We start from the raw sequence: 14,292 nt of genomic DNA on the forward strand, positions 1-14,292 counted from the left end.
AGCAAGACATCATCAGGCATAAGTTTTTGAATCTAACCCCAGTTGCCTTGCAGGATGGCCATTATATAACCAACACACCAACCATAGTTTACAAGGGTTTTGTTCTACATTGGTAAAAATTGCAATCTATATTGTATTATTAAGATTAAATATTGGCGAAATTACTATTAAAAAACATGGGTTTTGTTCTATATTGGTGAAGTTGTACAGCGAGGCACGTTGTGGAACCAAACCTGGAATTTGGGCCAGAGTTGGCTTATTTTCCCAATTATTTCCCTATTGCCTAACCAATCCACCATCATTAGATTACGAGGGTCATACATCACATGCATCTCCCATGACGGACAAACGGTAGCGACAGCTGTCAATCAACGTCAACCTCATCAATCAAAGTTGATGTTCATCCATCCATATACAGCAGCTTCTGTGGTTGTGGATCTTAAACATCTAGGATCGAAAAGCGACAACGTACTCAAGCAATTCGCAAAGTAAGAATGCTTGGGTGATAGGCTATACAGGGTATGCAGGCCTATCATGTAATGTTCATAAAAATATTGGTATTTGTCTTAAATAAATGTAAAAAAGAAGGGCAACCATAACTGGAGTAAATGCAACAATTTTTTTCCCAAACACTTAAGTAGCTTTCTGTTATTTTTCATATTTTATTTCGAATAACTTAATACCTGGGTCAAATCATTATTAAAACCACTACTATATATATTTTATCTTTAATCTCACAACAATTAGTCCATTTAAATTTATCAACAACAACATCATTCCAACAGAACATACTGGATTGCGCAAATGTCATGGACATCCGACGACGTATATCTCGCTTGTATAACTCGTCGTGGTTCGCTGCTTCTACTTTCAAAACTTGGCCAACCAATCATGATCGCTTGTGAGGGGTCAAGGGTCGACTTCGGCCCCGCCCACTTTCTACCTCTTCACCCATTGGTCGAACACGGGAGGTGTGGCTTGTGTTTGTTGCTGTGTACCTAACACTTACATTAACAATTTAATGCTGTGTAGAACTTAATAATTGTGCCTGTAAAATTGTATCCCCCACAAAGTTAGATATGTGTATGAAACAGAACACCTGTGTTGGAACTTTAATAACTTTTTTACCTCTTATTTTACAGAAGCATATATTATAATTAAAATTAAACACAAAAATTTACATTCAGTTGTCTATAAATTAATTTACCACTATAAAATATTTCCCATATTTTCCCAGGAACAAACACGACAATCCGCTGAGTCACAATAAAGACGACGAGTCACTCGCTTCTACCGTTATCTCCGAAAAATCGACTCGGCAAAAATTCTCGGTTTCCACCCACCCCAGGTTACCCATAATCCTTTGCAGCGACGGGTATTCAGTGACGGCGCTACAGATGTCTGAGTGGGTGAGGTCACGTGACCTAGCTACGATATCATTGGTGGAAATCAACAGGGACCTGAAGTCTATCAGCAAGAAGTTTAACTTGGAGGTGAGAGGGTGGGTTTATTGTTTAGATAAACAAGCTTAATTAATTGGCAACTGTTAAGCCCACTGTAGGATTACATCCAAATATGATTATAGAATATATTTTTATGATTATAATACAGTGGTCAATCTAAAGGTAACACGACACACCACGCCGAGGTTTGAACCCCCACCCCTCATCACCGAGACTGCAAAGTTTAAGGAAAACAAGTTCACCCTTCTGTACGAGAGTTTTGTTAAGAGGGTTTCACGCAAGGTGGGTTTCATATAATGACTTATCCATGGTTGCCACTTCCATGCCCACAGTCGAATTGCTGAAGCTATTGCAGTGTGTGGATAAGCAGGCATGACTTTTGGTTGGTTTGGTCATTTATATCCTCGTGGGTGGGAACTTGAGTGACTTATCCATGGTTGCCACTCCCATGCCCACAGTCGAGTTGCTAAAGCTATTGCAGTGTGTGGATAAGCGGACATGACTTTTGGTTGGTTTGGTCATTTATATCCTCGTGGATGGGAACTTGAGTGACGTATCCATGGTTGCCACTCCCATGCCCACAGTCGAGTTGCTGAAGCTATTGCAGTGTGTGGATAAGCAGACATGATTTCTGGTTGGTTTGGTGACTTATATCTTTATAAAAGATAAACACCTCAAGCCTGTTTTGAACCCAATACCCTAGTATCTATACTTTCAGAACAAGCGCAACAAATCTGAAGAGAATTTGCTCGAACGAAGTTTTAGCAAAAACGAAGAAGTCGAAATGCTTGCTTACAGGTTGGTGATGTCATAATATAGATTATAATGCATTGTTACATAATAACCAATATACATGTTGAACCAGATTTGAAGAAGATGAGAATGAAGCAACACAAGATGAGACCGGTTGGTAAAATATTTAAAACTATTGTTGTGTGAAAATTATTCTTGGAAAGAATTTATTTTTAAAAATCGACAAACTTATACATCCTTAGTCTAGAGTGTTGGGGGTGGTTGAACATAAATCCTTGTGACAAGATCTCACTTTTTACAATAGAACCAAACTAATATATACTGTTGCTGTCATACATAATATATAGCAGGGTAGGGGAAAGATGAGACACCTTTTCTTTCTATTTTCTTGTCCCAATTGATAGTAACCAAAGAACATTCAAAGAAATATAAAACCGTATCCTTACAACTTCCATAGACAAAATGGTTTAAAACTGGATCAGGGTATTCGGATATTATGTGTTAAAGGTGTCCCATCTTACCCCACCCTACTATATATCTACAACATCCACCAATAACACCCATTATTCATAGACAACGATGATGACTCTAGAGCTCCACCCGGTGTCATACTTGACGCAGATTCAGGAAAGTTAAGTTTCGTTGATTTGGACGAAACCGAGCAAACTTTGGATGAAAATTTACCATTAGATGGAGGTATAGAGTAGTTAATATTATTTCTATGATGAGTATATATTTCATTTTTGGCAGTATGTTACAGTTTTACATGTGTGGTGACTCATAACTGGGCACGAGGTGCATGAAACGGACCACCCGTGTTAAAATGACTGCCATTGCCCAACCACTTGAAGATAAAAAGTTAGATGCTTATTTAGTGGTAAGCAGGCACAAGGTGTATGAAACAGAACACCCGTGTTAATGGCTATCATTGCCCCTCCGCGTGAGGATAAACAAGTTACATTCATTCACTCAATCTTTCCACTCTTCCACAGAATCCTTGCACAAACTCATCTCCCAATGTTTGCTTAAGTTATTATCAACATGGGGTATTATGACATCAGAATCGCATCATAATACCAACCATGCCAATGATGAATTACATCAGTTCTTCCTACAAACACTACGTTGTATCTGTTCTACTGTGCTGCAGGTGGGTGGATTAAGTAGCTGCTGTGGGTGTGGTAGTTTAGTTGGTGAATGTGTAAATGGGCGAGAGTTTGTGATATTTTTTCCTAATCCTTCCATAATCCTCACTGAAGTTTATAGAACGAAACCCTTATGTTTAACTGTCTTTAAACAGTGGGGTATAGATGGTAGCTGTTAGGGTAATGGAACAACTTAACGTGTTTTACACAATGTTAAACACAAAATACTGCACACTTCAGGCTCAACAAATTGCTTCGTGTTTGGTTTGGAGGATTGGATCAGATGAACATGGGACTTCCCCTGTCCAGAGAACACTCAGTGAACTGTTAGACACGATTCCAAAAAGGTTGTGTATCATTGCTTCATGGGATGCTCACTATCGCCCTGTAGTGGTGAAAAGCATCACCACAGCCATAGAAACAATATTAACATCGAGTCGATCGTCACCTGAAGGTTGTTTGTCCATCAAGGATTTATCAAGGAATATTTTCGTTGCTTTTTATTCGTTGAAACAATGTGAGAAGCATCTTAACTTGGTGTACAGGTGAGTTGTATGTATGCGACTAATGTGTATGGAAGTCAAATACAAGCTTTATAGGTAAATATTATTTCAGTAAAACCTTAAAAATATCGGGGTTGTTAAACTATATGATTCCAAACCTCTTTCATTCCAGCTTCCATCTCTCTCCATTACGATTGGTTAATAATCGTCACATGACCGACTGCTTCTTCCATTCATTGGATGTTGAAGATTTTAAACCGACCAATCACAGTGAAGTATTATCTTCACAAAGATTGATGTTGTGGCAAGCTTGGAGGAAATTTTATTCTTTTGTGTCAAAAATCTGGGACCTAGAACAATGCAAACAGGTTAATACTTCACCTTCTATGTATAACTACTATCTACATTGTATTGTTTATATATGGGTATAGTTTGAAGTCCTATAGTGGGGTAGGGTGCAGGTATTTTGGAAGAGTGTATATATCATCCATACTTATGTAAAATAAACAAAAATATATCACACTGTTTTTTAGTACTATTACCCCTCAATAATCAGCTTCTGTGCAAATTGACTGTGTGTCTAACTATCCGTGCCTTCCCTGCTTTTTATAAAAGTTGCCGCCTATTTATTTTCCCACGCCAACACAGATTCTTCCGTCTCTCTCCCGTGTTTACTCAACCGTGCAGAAAATCGTTTTACCGAGGTCATGTGACCGTGACATCATCGAGAGGTCAACGACCTTGAGTAGCATGAGGTTGAACCTGTGTGAATATAAACTCAACCAAGCGTTACGACTCGTAGCGAGAATATTGGACGACCATCTTGTTACTGGGAGTAAATGGAGCGGTATGTGGGGTGTTATTATATAGTACTGTGGGGGAAGCTGGAACACCTTTAGCACATAATATCCAAATATCCTGATCGTGTTTTAAACAATAACAATGGTTTATGGGAGTCGTGAGGATAAGGTTTCATAATTCTTTGAATGTTCTTTGTTTACTACTAAATTGGACGAGAAAATAAAATGAAAATGTGTCCCATCTTCCCCCCCCCCCATTGTATTTGTGGGAGGGGGTGTTCAAAAAATAACAGGGTGTATGAAAGGTGTATTATTTACAGGTTATTATATTTTACACTGCAGTTTCTAACTGATAACCAAAGGCCCTTTCATGTCCTAAGAGATGCAATAATATAAGTTCATTGGCACGGATCGGGTAATAGTTAAATCTTTCTATATTGGTATTGTCTATGTCAGAAGACCTGGGACGTAGGCCACAGTCGGCCCATCACCCCAACACCCACACTGCTTAAACATTTAAGTGTGAATGTAACTTATTTATCTTATCATGGCAAGACAATGGCAGTGTCTGCTCATCACATGTAAAAATATAACTTTTGTTTAACACAGATACTACCAGTACCATCACAAATAATAAACATTACTTGCACTCAGATACCAACTGGGCATCGGTGGAATTAATATGCAAAGTAATGATCGATTATTACAAAGACAAACCAATTGTTTTCCAAACAAACGAGTATGGAGGTCGTATGATTGTTCTGGATAGAGGGGTTCTAACTTCTGCTGTCAGGTGGGTGCCATGAAAATGTTAACATATTTTATATTCATGTTCAATTATGTGGCATAAAGTGCCAGTTTCTATTTAAAATATCATTATACTGGTCATTGTATGGAAAATGCATTTAAAAATTCAATTGTTTTGTGGAAATAATTGAAGAATATATATTTTATGATAACAATAACATTACATTAGTTTTTGTTTAAATATTCACAGTTCACAAAGATTATCCGCACACTGGTCAGCTGAACACGCGGTGTCGATTCTACTTTGTGCGGGGCGGTTATATGAAGCGAGCGAATTGGCTGTTGCTGTGGGGGCGTGGCGGGTGGGCGTGGCACTCTCCGCTGTAGCAACAAAAGTCCGGGCGTTTACGGACGATTATCGACAGTTTGACGGCTCCGGTTGCGCTGATGCTGTCATAGATATCTTAAAAGATAAATTCATAATGTTTTTGCCGGAATCAATTAAAAGCGAAGTTGTAAAAAATACTGAGGAACTTTTTGACTTTGACCCAGAGTTACTTTACCCAGAGGTCGTTGACCTTTTCACGGTAGGGGTCATGACCGGTAGTGACCTTTCGTCGTGGGTCATTGACCTCCTGATGAATAAGTTGAAGACAAAACTTGGAAAGTTGGATTTGTTGCTTAATGATGATGTTCATATCCCAACCCCTCCCATGCATCTACCACAACTAAATATGGGTGAGGATGAAGGTAAATAATATGTGAATATTTTGTTTGTATGAATGAACGACATTTGTATACCTATATAAGTGAATGTAGGGCCTAAGGTTGTTGTTTTGGTTTAATGTTACTACGTATGTAACTTGTTTATCCTTTTATGGCGGGTCAACAACAGTCGTTATAACACAGATGTTTTGTTTCATACACCTCGTGTCCGCTTACAAGTTACCACGTATTTAACTTTGTAGAACTAATATACTTTTACCAAATTTTAGATGAAAATCTTGTTTTGATTCGTCACCAATTATCCTCGTTGATTCGCCTTTTGTTCGTTACCTTCCACTCGATGGGGATAACACACCTCGCTGCTTCGTGGTATGTCAAACTTCTCAGGTCAGGGGAATCACCCATGTCCTCGCTATCTGAAGATAAATCAGAAAATCTTTTTTCCTCGGAAGAAGGGAGGATGGTGGTAGCCTCGTTGCGGGAGATTTGTGGCATGCTGTGGTCGCTACATGTTCGTGAGAAGCTCACAGAGGCCACTAGGGCGTACCAGAGAGCGCGGGAAAATGAAGAAGTGTTAGAAGCGGTGGTGCATGACTGTTACGCTTGGTTGAGTAGGGCTAAAGTGTTCGCAAAGTTTTATAATTGGGACGAGGAAATACAAGATCTGGTCCTCTGCCTTGCATCTGAGCTCCCTGTGGATGAGGACCTCATTCATATCATCGCTGAGCATTTCCATGATCCTAACATCATATCTGCCAAAGTTGATCCCAAGATGAAAATTTTAATGCAAAGGATGCGACAGACTTTTTATAATGTAGATGGTACCTTACAACCTATGACTGTGTTGTACCAACGCCTATGTAGTGAGCTAGATACACAGAAGCATCATAACACACAAGTCCAACATATGTTTATGGATAAGCATGAATCATCCCACCCTGATGGAGAATGGTATGTGCCAAAGTTCACAGAGTCTTACAAGGCTTCTTTATGTGCAGTGTTTCCATTCGAAAAAGACCAGTGTTTCCATGAATTTATTTCACAGCTATTCGATGTAGTTCTAAACAAAGCAAGTACTATACAACGTTCCGGTAAAATGAAAAAGTCGGAAAAGAACGATCGAAACATTCTGTTGCTTTGTAATCGTCACCAAGTTGCAACCAATGAGCTCGACGCCGCATTTAAAGTCCGTTCTCGTCAGAAACAGTTCACAAAGATCGAAAACTTAAGCCACAACACACCAGATGCAACATCAACCCCGAAGATACGAAAATCGACAAGTTTCAATGAGAAACCCACCACTAAAAGGCGCAATATTACCTTTCAACTTCCCAACCACAACAACCTACACCGATACTTCAGCGAACCAGATCTTAACGGTTCAATTCTTGATGAAACTTTCGACAAATCTCTTCAAATTCCAACTTTCGATAAATCAAAGATCCCACAATGGATGAAGAAACGTCTTCTCAGGTAATTTTTATCTTTGCCAAGTGCTGTGGTTTATTCTAATTTAATAGCTGGGTGTGTATAGAATTTCTTGATAATAGGCCAATCCTGGCCTAAACCTCAGGCCCCATGACGTGCCATGCTACGTGACCTCACCGACATAGAATAGAATAGAAATACGTCAATTTTAAAAGCGCTCGAACAGATATATTTTAATACTGTTTTCATTTTTTTACTTTAATAAACCTATATATATAACCCCACATAACCTCCCCACCACACCAGGTTATCCCCTTACCTTGGTTGGCTTGAACTCTGGATAAACAGCCAAGTTCCTACCTCCCATACCCACCAACCCTCTATAAGGATCAACCTCACCAAACACCAGATGCTACAAGGACTTACTGTGGCTGAGCTGAGGTTCGGGGATTTCCCTAAACCGATATCGACGAAGAAGCAAATATTTCTTCCACCGTTGAAAATCGAAAGTTGCGTAACCGTGTTAACGGATGATGATGTCACAACTGTGAGCTCCATAGCAAGCGTGAGTGATGTCATAATTAACTTTGAATGAAACTTTATGGTAGAAGTAGTTGCAATATATGAACATTTACTTGTATACGGTTCACATTTTGTTACTTAAAAGCACCTACCCAAATAAACATGGCGAATGAATATACGGATACTTGTATTGTAACAACATTATTTGGGGTTATCTAATCTTGCCAATTATGTAAATATAATGTGACAACTTTTGCCAAAATCACATGTATTTACAACAGTAAATCCCCATGTTAACAGTGTATTACATTGCTTCCTTTGATATCAACACTTAATGCTTCGTCAGGTGGATGTCAATCAAAATGAAGATCAAACTGTCAATCAAGTTGAACCTGTCAATGAAACCGAACCTGTCAATCAAACTGAATCTGTCAATCAAAGTGATGCAGCAATATCACAAACAGTAGTTGATCAGCTGATCTCAACCGACCAATCAGAACCTCAGGTTGGCCAACCAATACAAAGTCAAGGGCCAATGGAAACAGGTTACAATTTTTACATAATCTTCTTTAAAAATGACTTTAATTGTTATATTTTTATGTGTTTGTTAGATTTTATTATTTGTATAAAAATGGAAACAGCATGTTTCTGAAATAATTGTAAATAAAAACTTAGAATTGGAAATATCCGGCTTTAATGTTTATATTTTACAGAAACCTCTGAAGAAGTTACTGTAATTGAAGTGAAAGATAAAGAAGAGAATAAGAAGGAGGAGCAGGAGGAAGAGGAGGAGAAAGGGGGAAAGAAAGGTAATATTATGACATCATAATGATGTTTAATTTATAACAATAATTATTCTCTAGATACAACATTAGTCCTTGATGATTTAAAAGATGATGAAAACATTGAAGGTAAATGTTTATATTGACTGTCTCTGTTCTGCCTAAGAGGTTATACAGTAGGGTGGGTAAAATGGGACACCTTTAACCCTATTTTCTCGCCCCATTTAAACAAAGAACATACAAAGAATTATAAAATCTTATCCTCACGACTCCCATAGACCGTTGTTAATTGTTTAAAACATGAGCAGGATATTTGGATATTATGTGTCTCATCTTCCCCCACTCTACTATATATTAAGTTACGTTCATTCAATATATTTGGCATTTCTTTGGCAATTTTTTATTACTTTTGGTTTTCAAGGATCATCAGTTGAAGATTTCTCCAGTGAGTTAGCTGATGGTGGGGGAACTTACAGAGTCAACAATAAGAACAAGAAGCCAAACAAAGATGAAAACGTGGCCGACGTTGTTCGTTCGGAGATCAATAACGTTCTCCTCGCCCAGCAGGTGTCGCTGTTAAGCCAGATCCTTCTCGGACAAACTTTAACCGGTGGTTCCCAACGTGGGGGAAACCCCTTAGTAGGGAACATCCTCCAATCGTTGCTCCCTACAGCTCCACCTAGTGTTGCGAACGAACCAAAGGTCGAAAAACAGGAAGTCCATGAGGAATCACATAAAAAAGTTCATGATCATGTTTATCACATGAAACCTTCACAACCCAAGAAAGACTTTGGCATCCCTCTCTTCCATGTGCCTGGGATCACTAAATCCCATGACCCGAAGTCAGCTAAGTTAATTTCCACCCCAAACTCAGCCACTAGTTGGCGTGCTTCACTCGCAGCAAAAAAAACTTACGATGCCGAGAATTCCCCCCAAAAACCACCTAAACTGATAAACCTCAAAGACAGAAAGAAACCCCTTGTCATCCAAGACACGAACTTACAACACCCAATTCGCCATACCTTACCCACCAACCTCCCGTATGAAACCCCTATTGACCCCCCTAACCCTACACAACCTGTATTAATGAAGCCACCCACTCCACAGCACATACCATCATCATATACAACTCAACAACCCGGCCCGGCTGCAAAACAAACTTACAAAACTCAATACCCGATTTTACAAATAAACCCCCAACACCCTAAAGCCCCATCTTTTAACTCAGCCCCACAACCAGCCCCAATCCCAAGACAAGAGTCCCATCATGCCCCACTTCACCCATACACCCAACCCCCTGTTCTTAACCCACCCAGAGAAGCATGGGTTGAAGGGAAAGCCCCCAAACCGATCTTCATCAACTGTCAATCACAACAGTATCCACGACAACAGACGCATAGAGATCTTATACCAAGGTTAATAAATCCACAAGAGGTGCTAGAGTACGAAAGTCGCAAACATGGATTCACCAATATTAAGGTGAACTAATTATCTTTGCTATAATACTTCATACAAACACACAATGCTACTTAACCATTAGTAAATTAGTCTATCTATGTTTGTAAGTAAATAATCAAAGTAAAATAAGTTGTCAGGTTGGTTATTGTTGAACAATTGCTTCACACTATGAACAATACTTGGAAATTATTGAATAAATAAAGCAGAAGGCCAGATATCGAGTGAACGAGTCTGTGTTTTCTATAACTGCTCAACAACTACATTGCAGTATACATTCTAACTCAATATTTTATTTATAGAAATCTTCGGGACCCACCCAGCCCCGCGTACCCCTTATGAAAGTATCGGCCCCACCCTTTGAACATACAGGGGGTCATCATAAACCCCAGGAACCTCCCCAAGTTACCCCTCCCATGATCAACAAGGAGAACGTTAACCCCGCCCAAGTCGCCCCACAAACTAAACCAACACAACGTAAGTTAAATATATCGATTTTTGATGATAATGAAATTATTCTGCTGTAGCTAGTTTTGATACACTTTACGTACTAAACTTCTAGTGAAAATCGATTTTATTTGGACCAACATCGTTTTCTTACCTAAATTAGCTTGTACTTATGGAAGCTCTAGTCTTATAAATCCAAATTAATGTTAACTTAGCACCATATATTATGTAGTTATCTGTATTACTAGGAATGGAAAATCTGTCACTAGAAATTGGAAAAATTAAACTATCTTTCCTAAATAAATGCCTTTTATAAAATTGTAATCTAACACTTAATATATTAGTGACTCATCTGGTATAAAAACGACGAGAAGTAACAGAATATATGTTTCTAATACATTTATATGATTATATTATATGACTATATATATATTTCCACCCTGCCATCCCAGCCCCTCCCCTCCACAAAGCTACCCAACCCCATGAAGAGTTCCATGGCTTCATTGATCAAGATGAAGTGAGGAGAGAAGTTGAGATGAAGATGTTGGGATCGGATGAAAAGATGACGGGAGCTGATGCTCATTATGTGGCTACAGTGGGCAAGCATGAGGTGATGTCATAGATTGTGATGTCATAGATTGTGATGTCATAGATTGCGACGTCATATATTGCGATGTCATAGATTGGCACGTCATAGATTGTGATGTCATATATTGTGATGTCATAGATTGTGATGTCATAGATTGTGACGTCATAGATTGGGGATGTCATATATTGTGACGTCATAGATTGGGACGTCATAGATTGGGACGTCATAGATTGTGATGTCATAGATTGTGATGTCATCATTGCCTGACGCTTTAGCACATTGGTCAAGTGTTCAACACTTTCACCATTGTGGCCGCGTGTGTCCTTTAGCAAACATTTAGTTGTAAATATATCTCCAAATAAAATATATAAAAACATCATGAATATACACTCTTACTTAATGGGCCAAAATAATGCCATAAATTCCTTTTGGTCACTCATTCATAACACTCTCACATATAACATATCACTGTCCATAGAAACCTCATAAACCTCGTATGAAAGATGCGGACACCCAGATAGAGGTTGAGGAACAACCACACCAACGATGATGATGATGATGATGATCTTGTGGATTACGGAGATCAAATGACGACCAAACCACTTCAACCTCCACCTGATATCTTCCTTAAACTAAGGTGAGTGGTATGATGGAATTGAATGTGACTTGTTTACTCTTGCGGCGGGGACCAGAGAAACGACAGCATTATAACACACATGCTCTGTTTCATACACCTCGTGTTAACTTACAAGTTACCACGTATGTGACTTATATATCCTCACAGCGTGGACCAGAGAAACAGAAGCAGTATAACATGAATGTTCTATTTTATACAGCTTGGGCCCTTTAGTGTTACCATATATGCAGTTGATTGAAGTATATTTTTACTATAAATTTCACAATTTCATATATATTTTAAATGCAATAATAGCTGTTCATGGCCTTGACACCGGTTTCATTTCAAAATTTCTGACATTGTGTTGCTCTTTTTAATTGCGTTTTTTTATGTATGTAATATTTTTGTTCGATTATTGCATCATAATGCACTTTATGTTATCAGACTTGAATCTGAGAAGCCACAAGAAGCAGTAGAGAGAACAGGTTTTCTTCATATTGGTGAAGTGAGTGCGGAAAGTGTGAAGAAAGGAATTGAAAGACCGGTGGGTTGTTGTGTTGGTTGATATGTTGCGTGGAATGGAAGTGTATTGCTCCATTACCTCAATACACACACACCTGAGACCTGGGATGTAGACTTGTAACCACATTATCCAAAACCAAGGGTGCTACCATCTAGACCCTATTGAGGCAGTTTATATACACTTAATAATAGAGATTCTATTCTATAAGGGTGAGGTCTTCAGTGAGACACACCTAAGACCTGGGATGTAGGTCTATTAGCCCGTTACTTCATAATAACGTATCCCCATTGGCATTTAATATGTTTATTATTTTCAGAGCATAGCTGAATTACATTACAAGGCCACTCATGATTTGACCCCTAATAACCCCGGGTTCAATGACCTTGATACGCATGAGTTATTATCACAACACATCGCTTCTGTTACAAAGGTGAGTAGGGTTGGATGTGGTTGGTTAATTACATTGTAGCGACAATATTGGAAACTAATATTTGACAAGTCATTGCGAGTTTATTATATTTACAACATTCCTAAAGGTCTTTATTTTTTGTGCCCTTTGTTGGCGCTTTTCCTCCAAGCAGTCATTTGTACTAATAACATAATGGTGTATAGTAAACTCCTATACATACGCAAAGATGGGTTTAATTTTTAAACGAATGTTACACCCATGTCCCAGATAAATAATGTACGCGAGATAACTCACACCAGATGGCAATCATCCATGCATCATATGGGTGCTCAACTACATGCTATAGATCAAATGGCTCGGAGGATGAACGATGATTTTAAGGTTTATATGATATAGTAGGGTGGGGGAGGACGGGACACCTTTTCATTCTATTTTCATGTCCCTTTTGTTGTAAACAAGGAACATTTAAAAAATTATAAAACCGTATCTTCAGGACTCCCATAGACCGTTGGTAATTGTTTAAAACACGATCAGGATATTTAGATATTATGTGCGAAAGGTCCCCCATCTTCCCCCACCCTACTATATATGTGGTCATACATAGTAGCTATAGATTTAGTGCTTGCGATTTAAAACCTTTTTTATGCAATGGTTTAATCAGAGTGTACTAAAGTAGGATTACATTGATTGGTTGGGTAGATAATTATCGTCCAACTTGGTAGCAAGTAAAGAATGTTTACACAATTATATAACCGTATCATCAGCACTCTAAATGAGTGTTGTTAATTGTTAAAAGCAGGGTTAAGAAATGTAAGATATTGCGTGTGAACAGCATCCATCTTATCTCACAGTTTATATATCTTGCAGAGTTCACACAGACTGGTGCAGGCAATTGATAACATGGGTGAGATGATTGCACCAACCAGTGTGGGAATAAGGTAAGCTGAATTTGTATAAACTGTTCTAAACTTTGTCTGTGTGCCAGAGAAATTAAAACTTGCCAAATACATTTAAAGTAACCGTTTTTGGAATTAGTGTGCTGCATATTTTCTCTTTACTGAAATTAACCAGTGTTTTGCAAGTTAACAAAAAAGGTTGAGATTCCCTAAATAAACATTAAGTAATATGTTCCACCATTACCACATAGTGAGCCTCGTATAGTGGAAGAAAGTGAGAATTCATTGCTTCCCTTCCCTTCATATAAACCTGTCATCACCAGCAGGTTAGTTGGTTTGTTGTAATCTAATGTAGTTATACTTGTGTGCCATACATACTTGTGTATTACATGTGGATACGGAAGTAGTCACTTAAGCAGCCCTTTCAGAGACACTCAACACTCTGCCCCCCTGCTCCATCAATTAAATAACCTACATTTGTTTAAAAT

General features: G+C 38.5%; 1 protein-coding gene across 3 annotated transcripts in view; it reads left to right on the forward strand.

The window, feature by feature from the left end:
- The window catches only part of LOC100176591, a 28,955-nt gene extending 16,435 nt beyond the window's left edge, over positions 1-12,520 (forward strand). Inside the window, exons 6-28 of one of the 3 annotated variants that reach the window (XM_018814248.2) lie at positions 306-488; positions 786-971; positions 1,238-1,493; positions 1,626-1,745; positions 2,182-2,261; positions 2,329-2,369; positions 2,790-2,912; positions 3,209-3,366; positions 3,602-3,906; positions 4,037-4,232; positions 4,513-4,711; positions 5,319-5,457; positions 5,662-6,161; positions 6,407-7,610; positions 7,872-8,130; positions 8,434-8,632; positions 8,801-8,896; positions 8,951-8,998; positions 9,291-10,348; positions 10,627-10,801; positions 11,224-11,381; positions 11,839-11,997; positions 12,421-12,520. In XM_018814248.2, the coding sequence (XP_018669793.1) occupies positions 306-488; positions 786-971; positions 1,238-1,493; positions 1,626-1,745; positions 2,182-2,261; positions 2,329-2,369; positions 2,790-2,912; positions 3,209-3,366; positions 3,602-3,906; positions 4,037-4,232; positions 4,513-4,711; positions 5,319-5,457; positions 5,662-6,161; positions 6,407-7,610; positions 7,872-8,130; positions 8,434-8,632; positions 8,801-8,896; positions 8,951-8,998; positions 9,291-10,348; positions 10,627-10,801; positions 11,224-11,381; positions 11,839-11,910 (5,755 nt within the window). In that variant the 3' untranslated portion in view covers positions 11,911-11,997; positions 12,421-12,520. Of the gene's footprint in view, positions 1-305; positions 489-785; positions 972-1,237; positions 1,494-1,625; positions 1,746-2,181; positions 2,262-2,328; positions 2,370-2,789; positions 2,913-3,208; positions 3,367-3,601; positions 3,907-4,036; positions 4,233-4,512; positions 4,712-5,318; positions 5,458-5,661; positions 6,162-6,406; positions 7,611-7,871; positions 8,131-8,433; positions 8,633-8,800; positions 8,897-8,950; positions 8,999-9,290; positions 10,349-10,626; positions 10,802-11,219; positions 11,382-11,838; positions 11,998-12,420 lie in introns of all 3 variants that reach the window. The other 2 variants (XM_026837016.1, XM_026837017.1) reach the window with 2 other exon arrangements.
- Positions 12,521-14,292: the final 1,772 nt, after the last annotated feature.

The sequence above is a fragment of the Ciona intestinalis genome, chromosome 12 (genome assembly GCF_000224145.3).
Source record: "Ciona intestinalis chromosome 12, KH, whole genome shotgun sequence".
Lineage (NCBI taxonomy): Eukaryota > Metazoa > Chordata > Ascidiacea > Phlebobranchia > Cionidae > Ciona > Ciona intestinalis.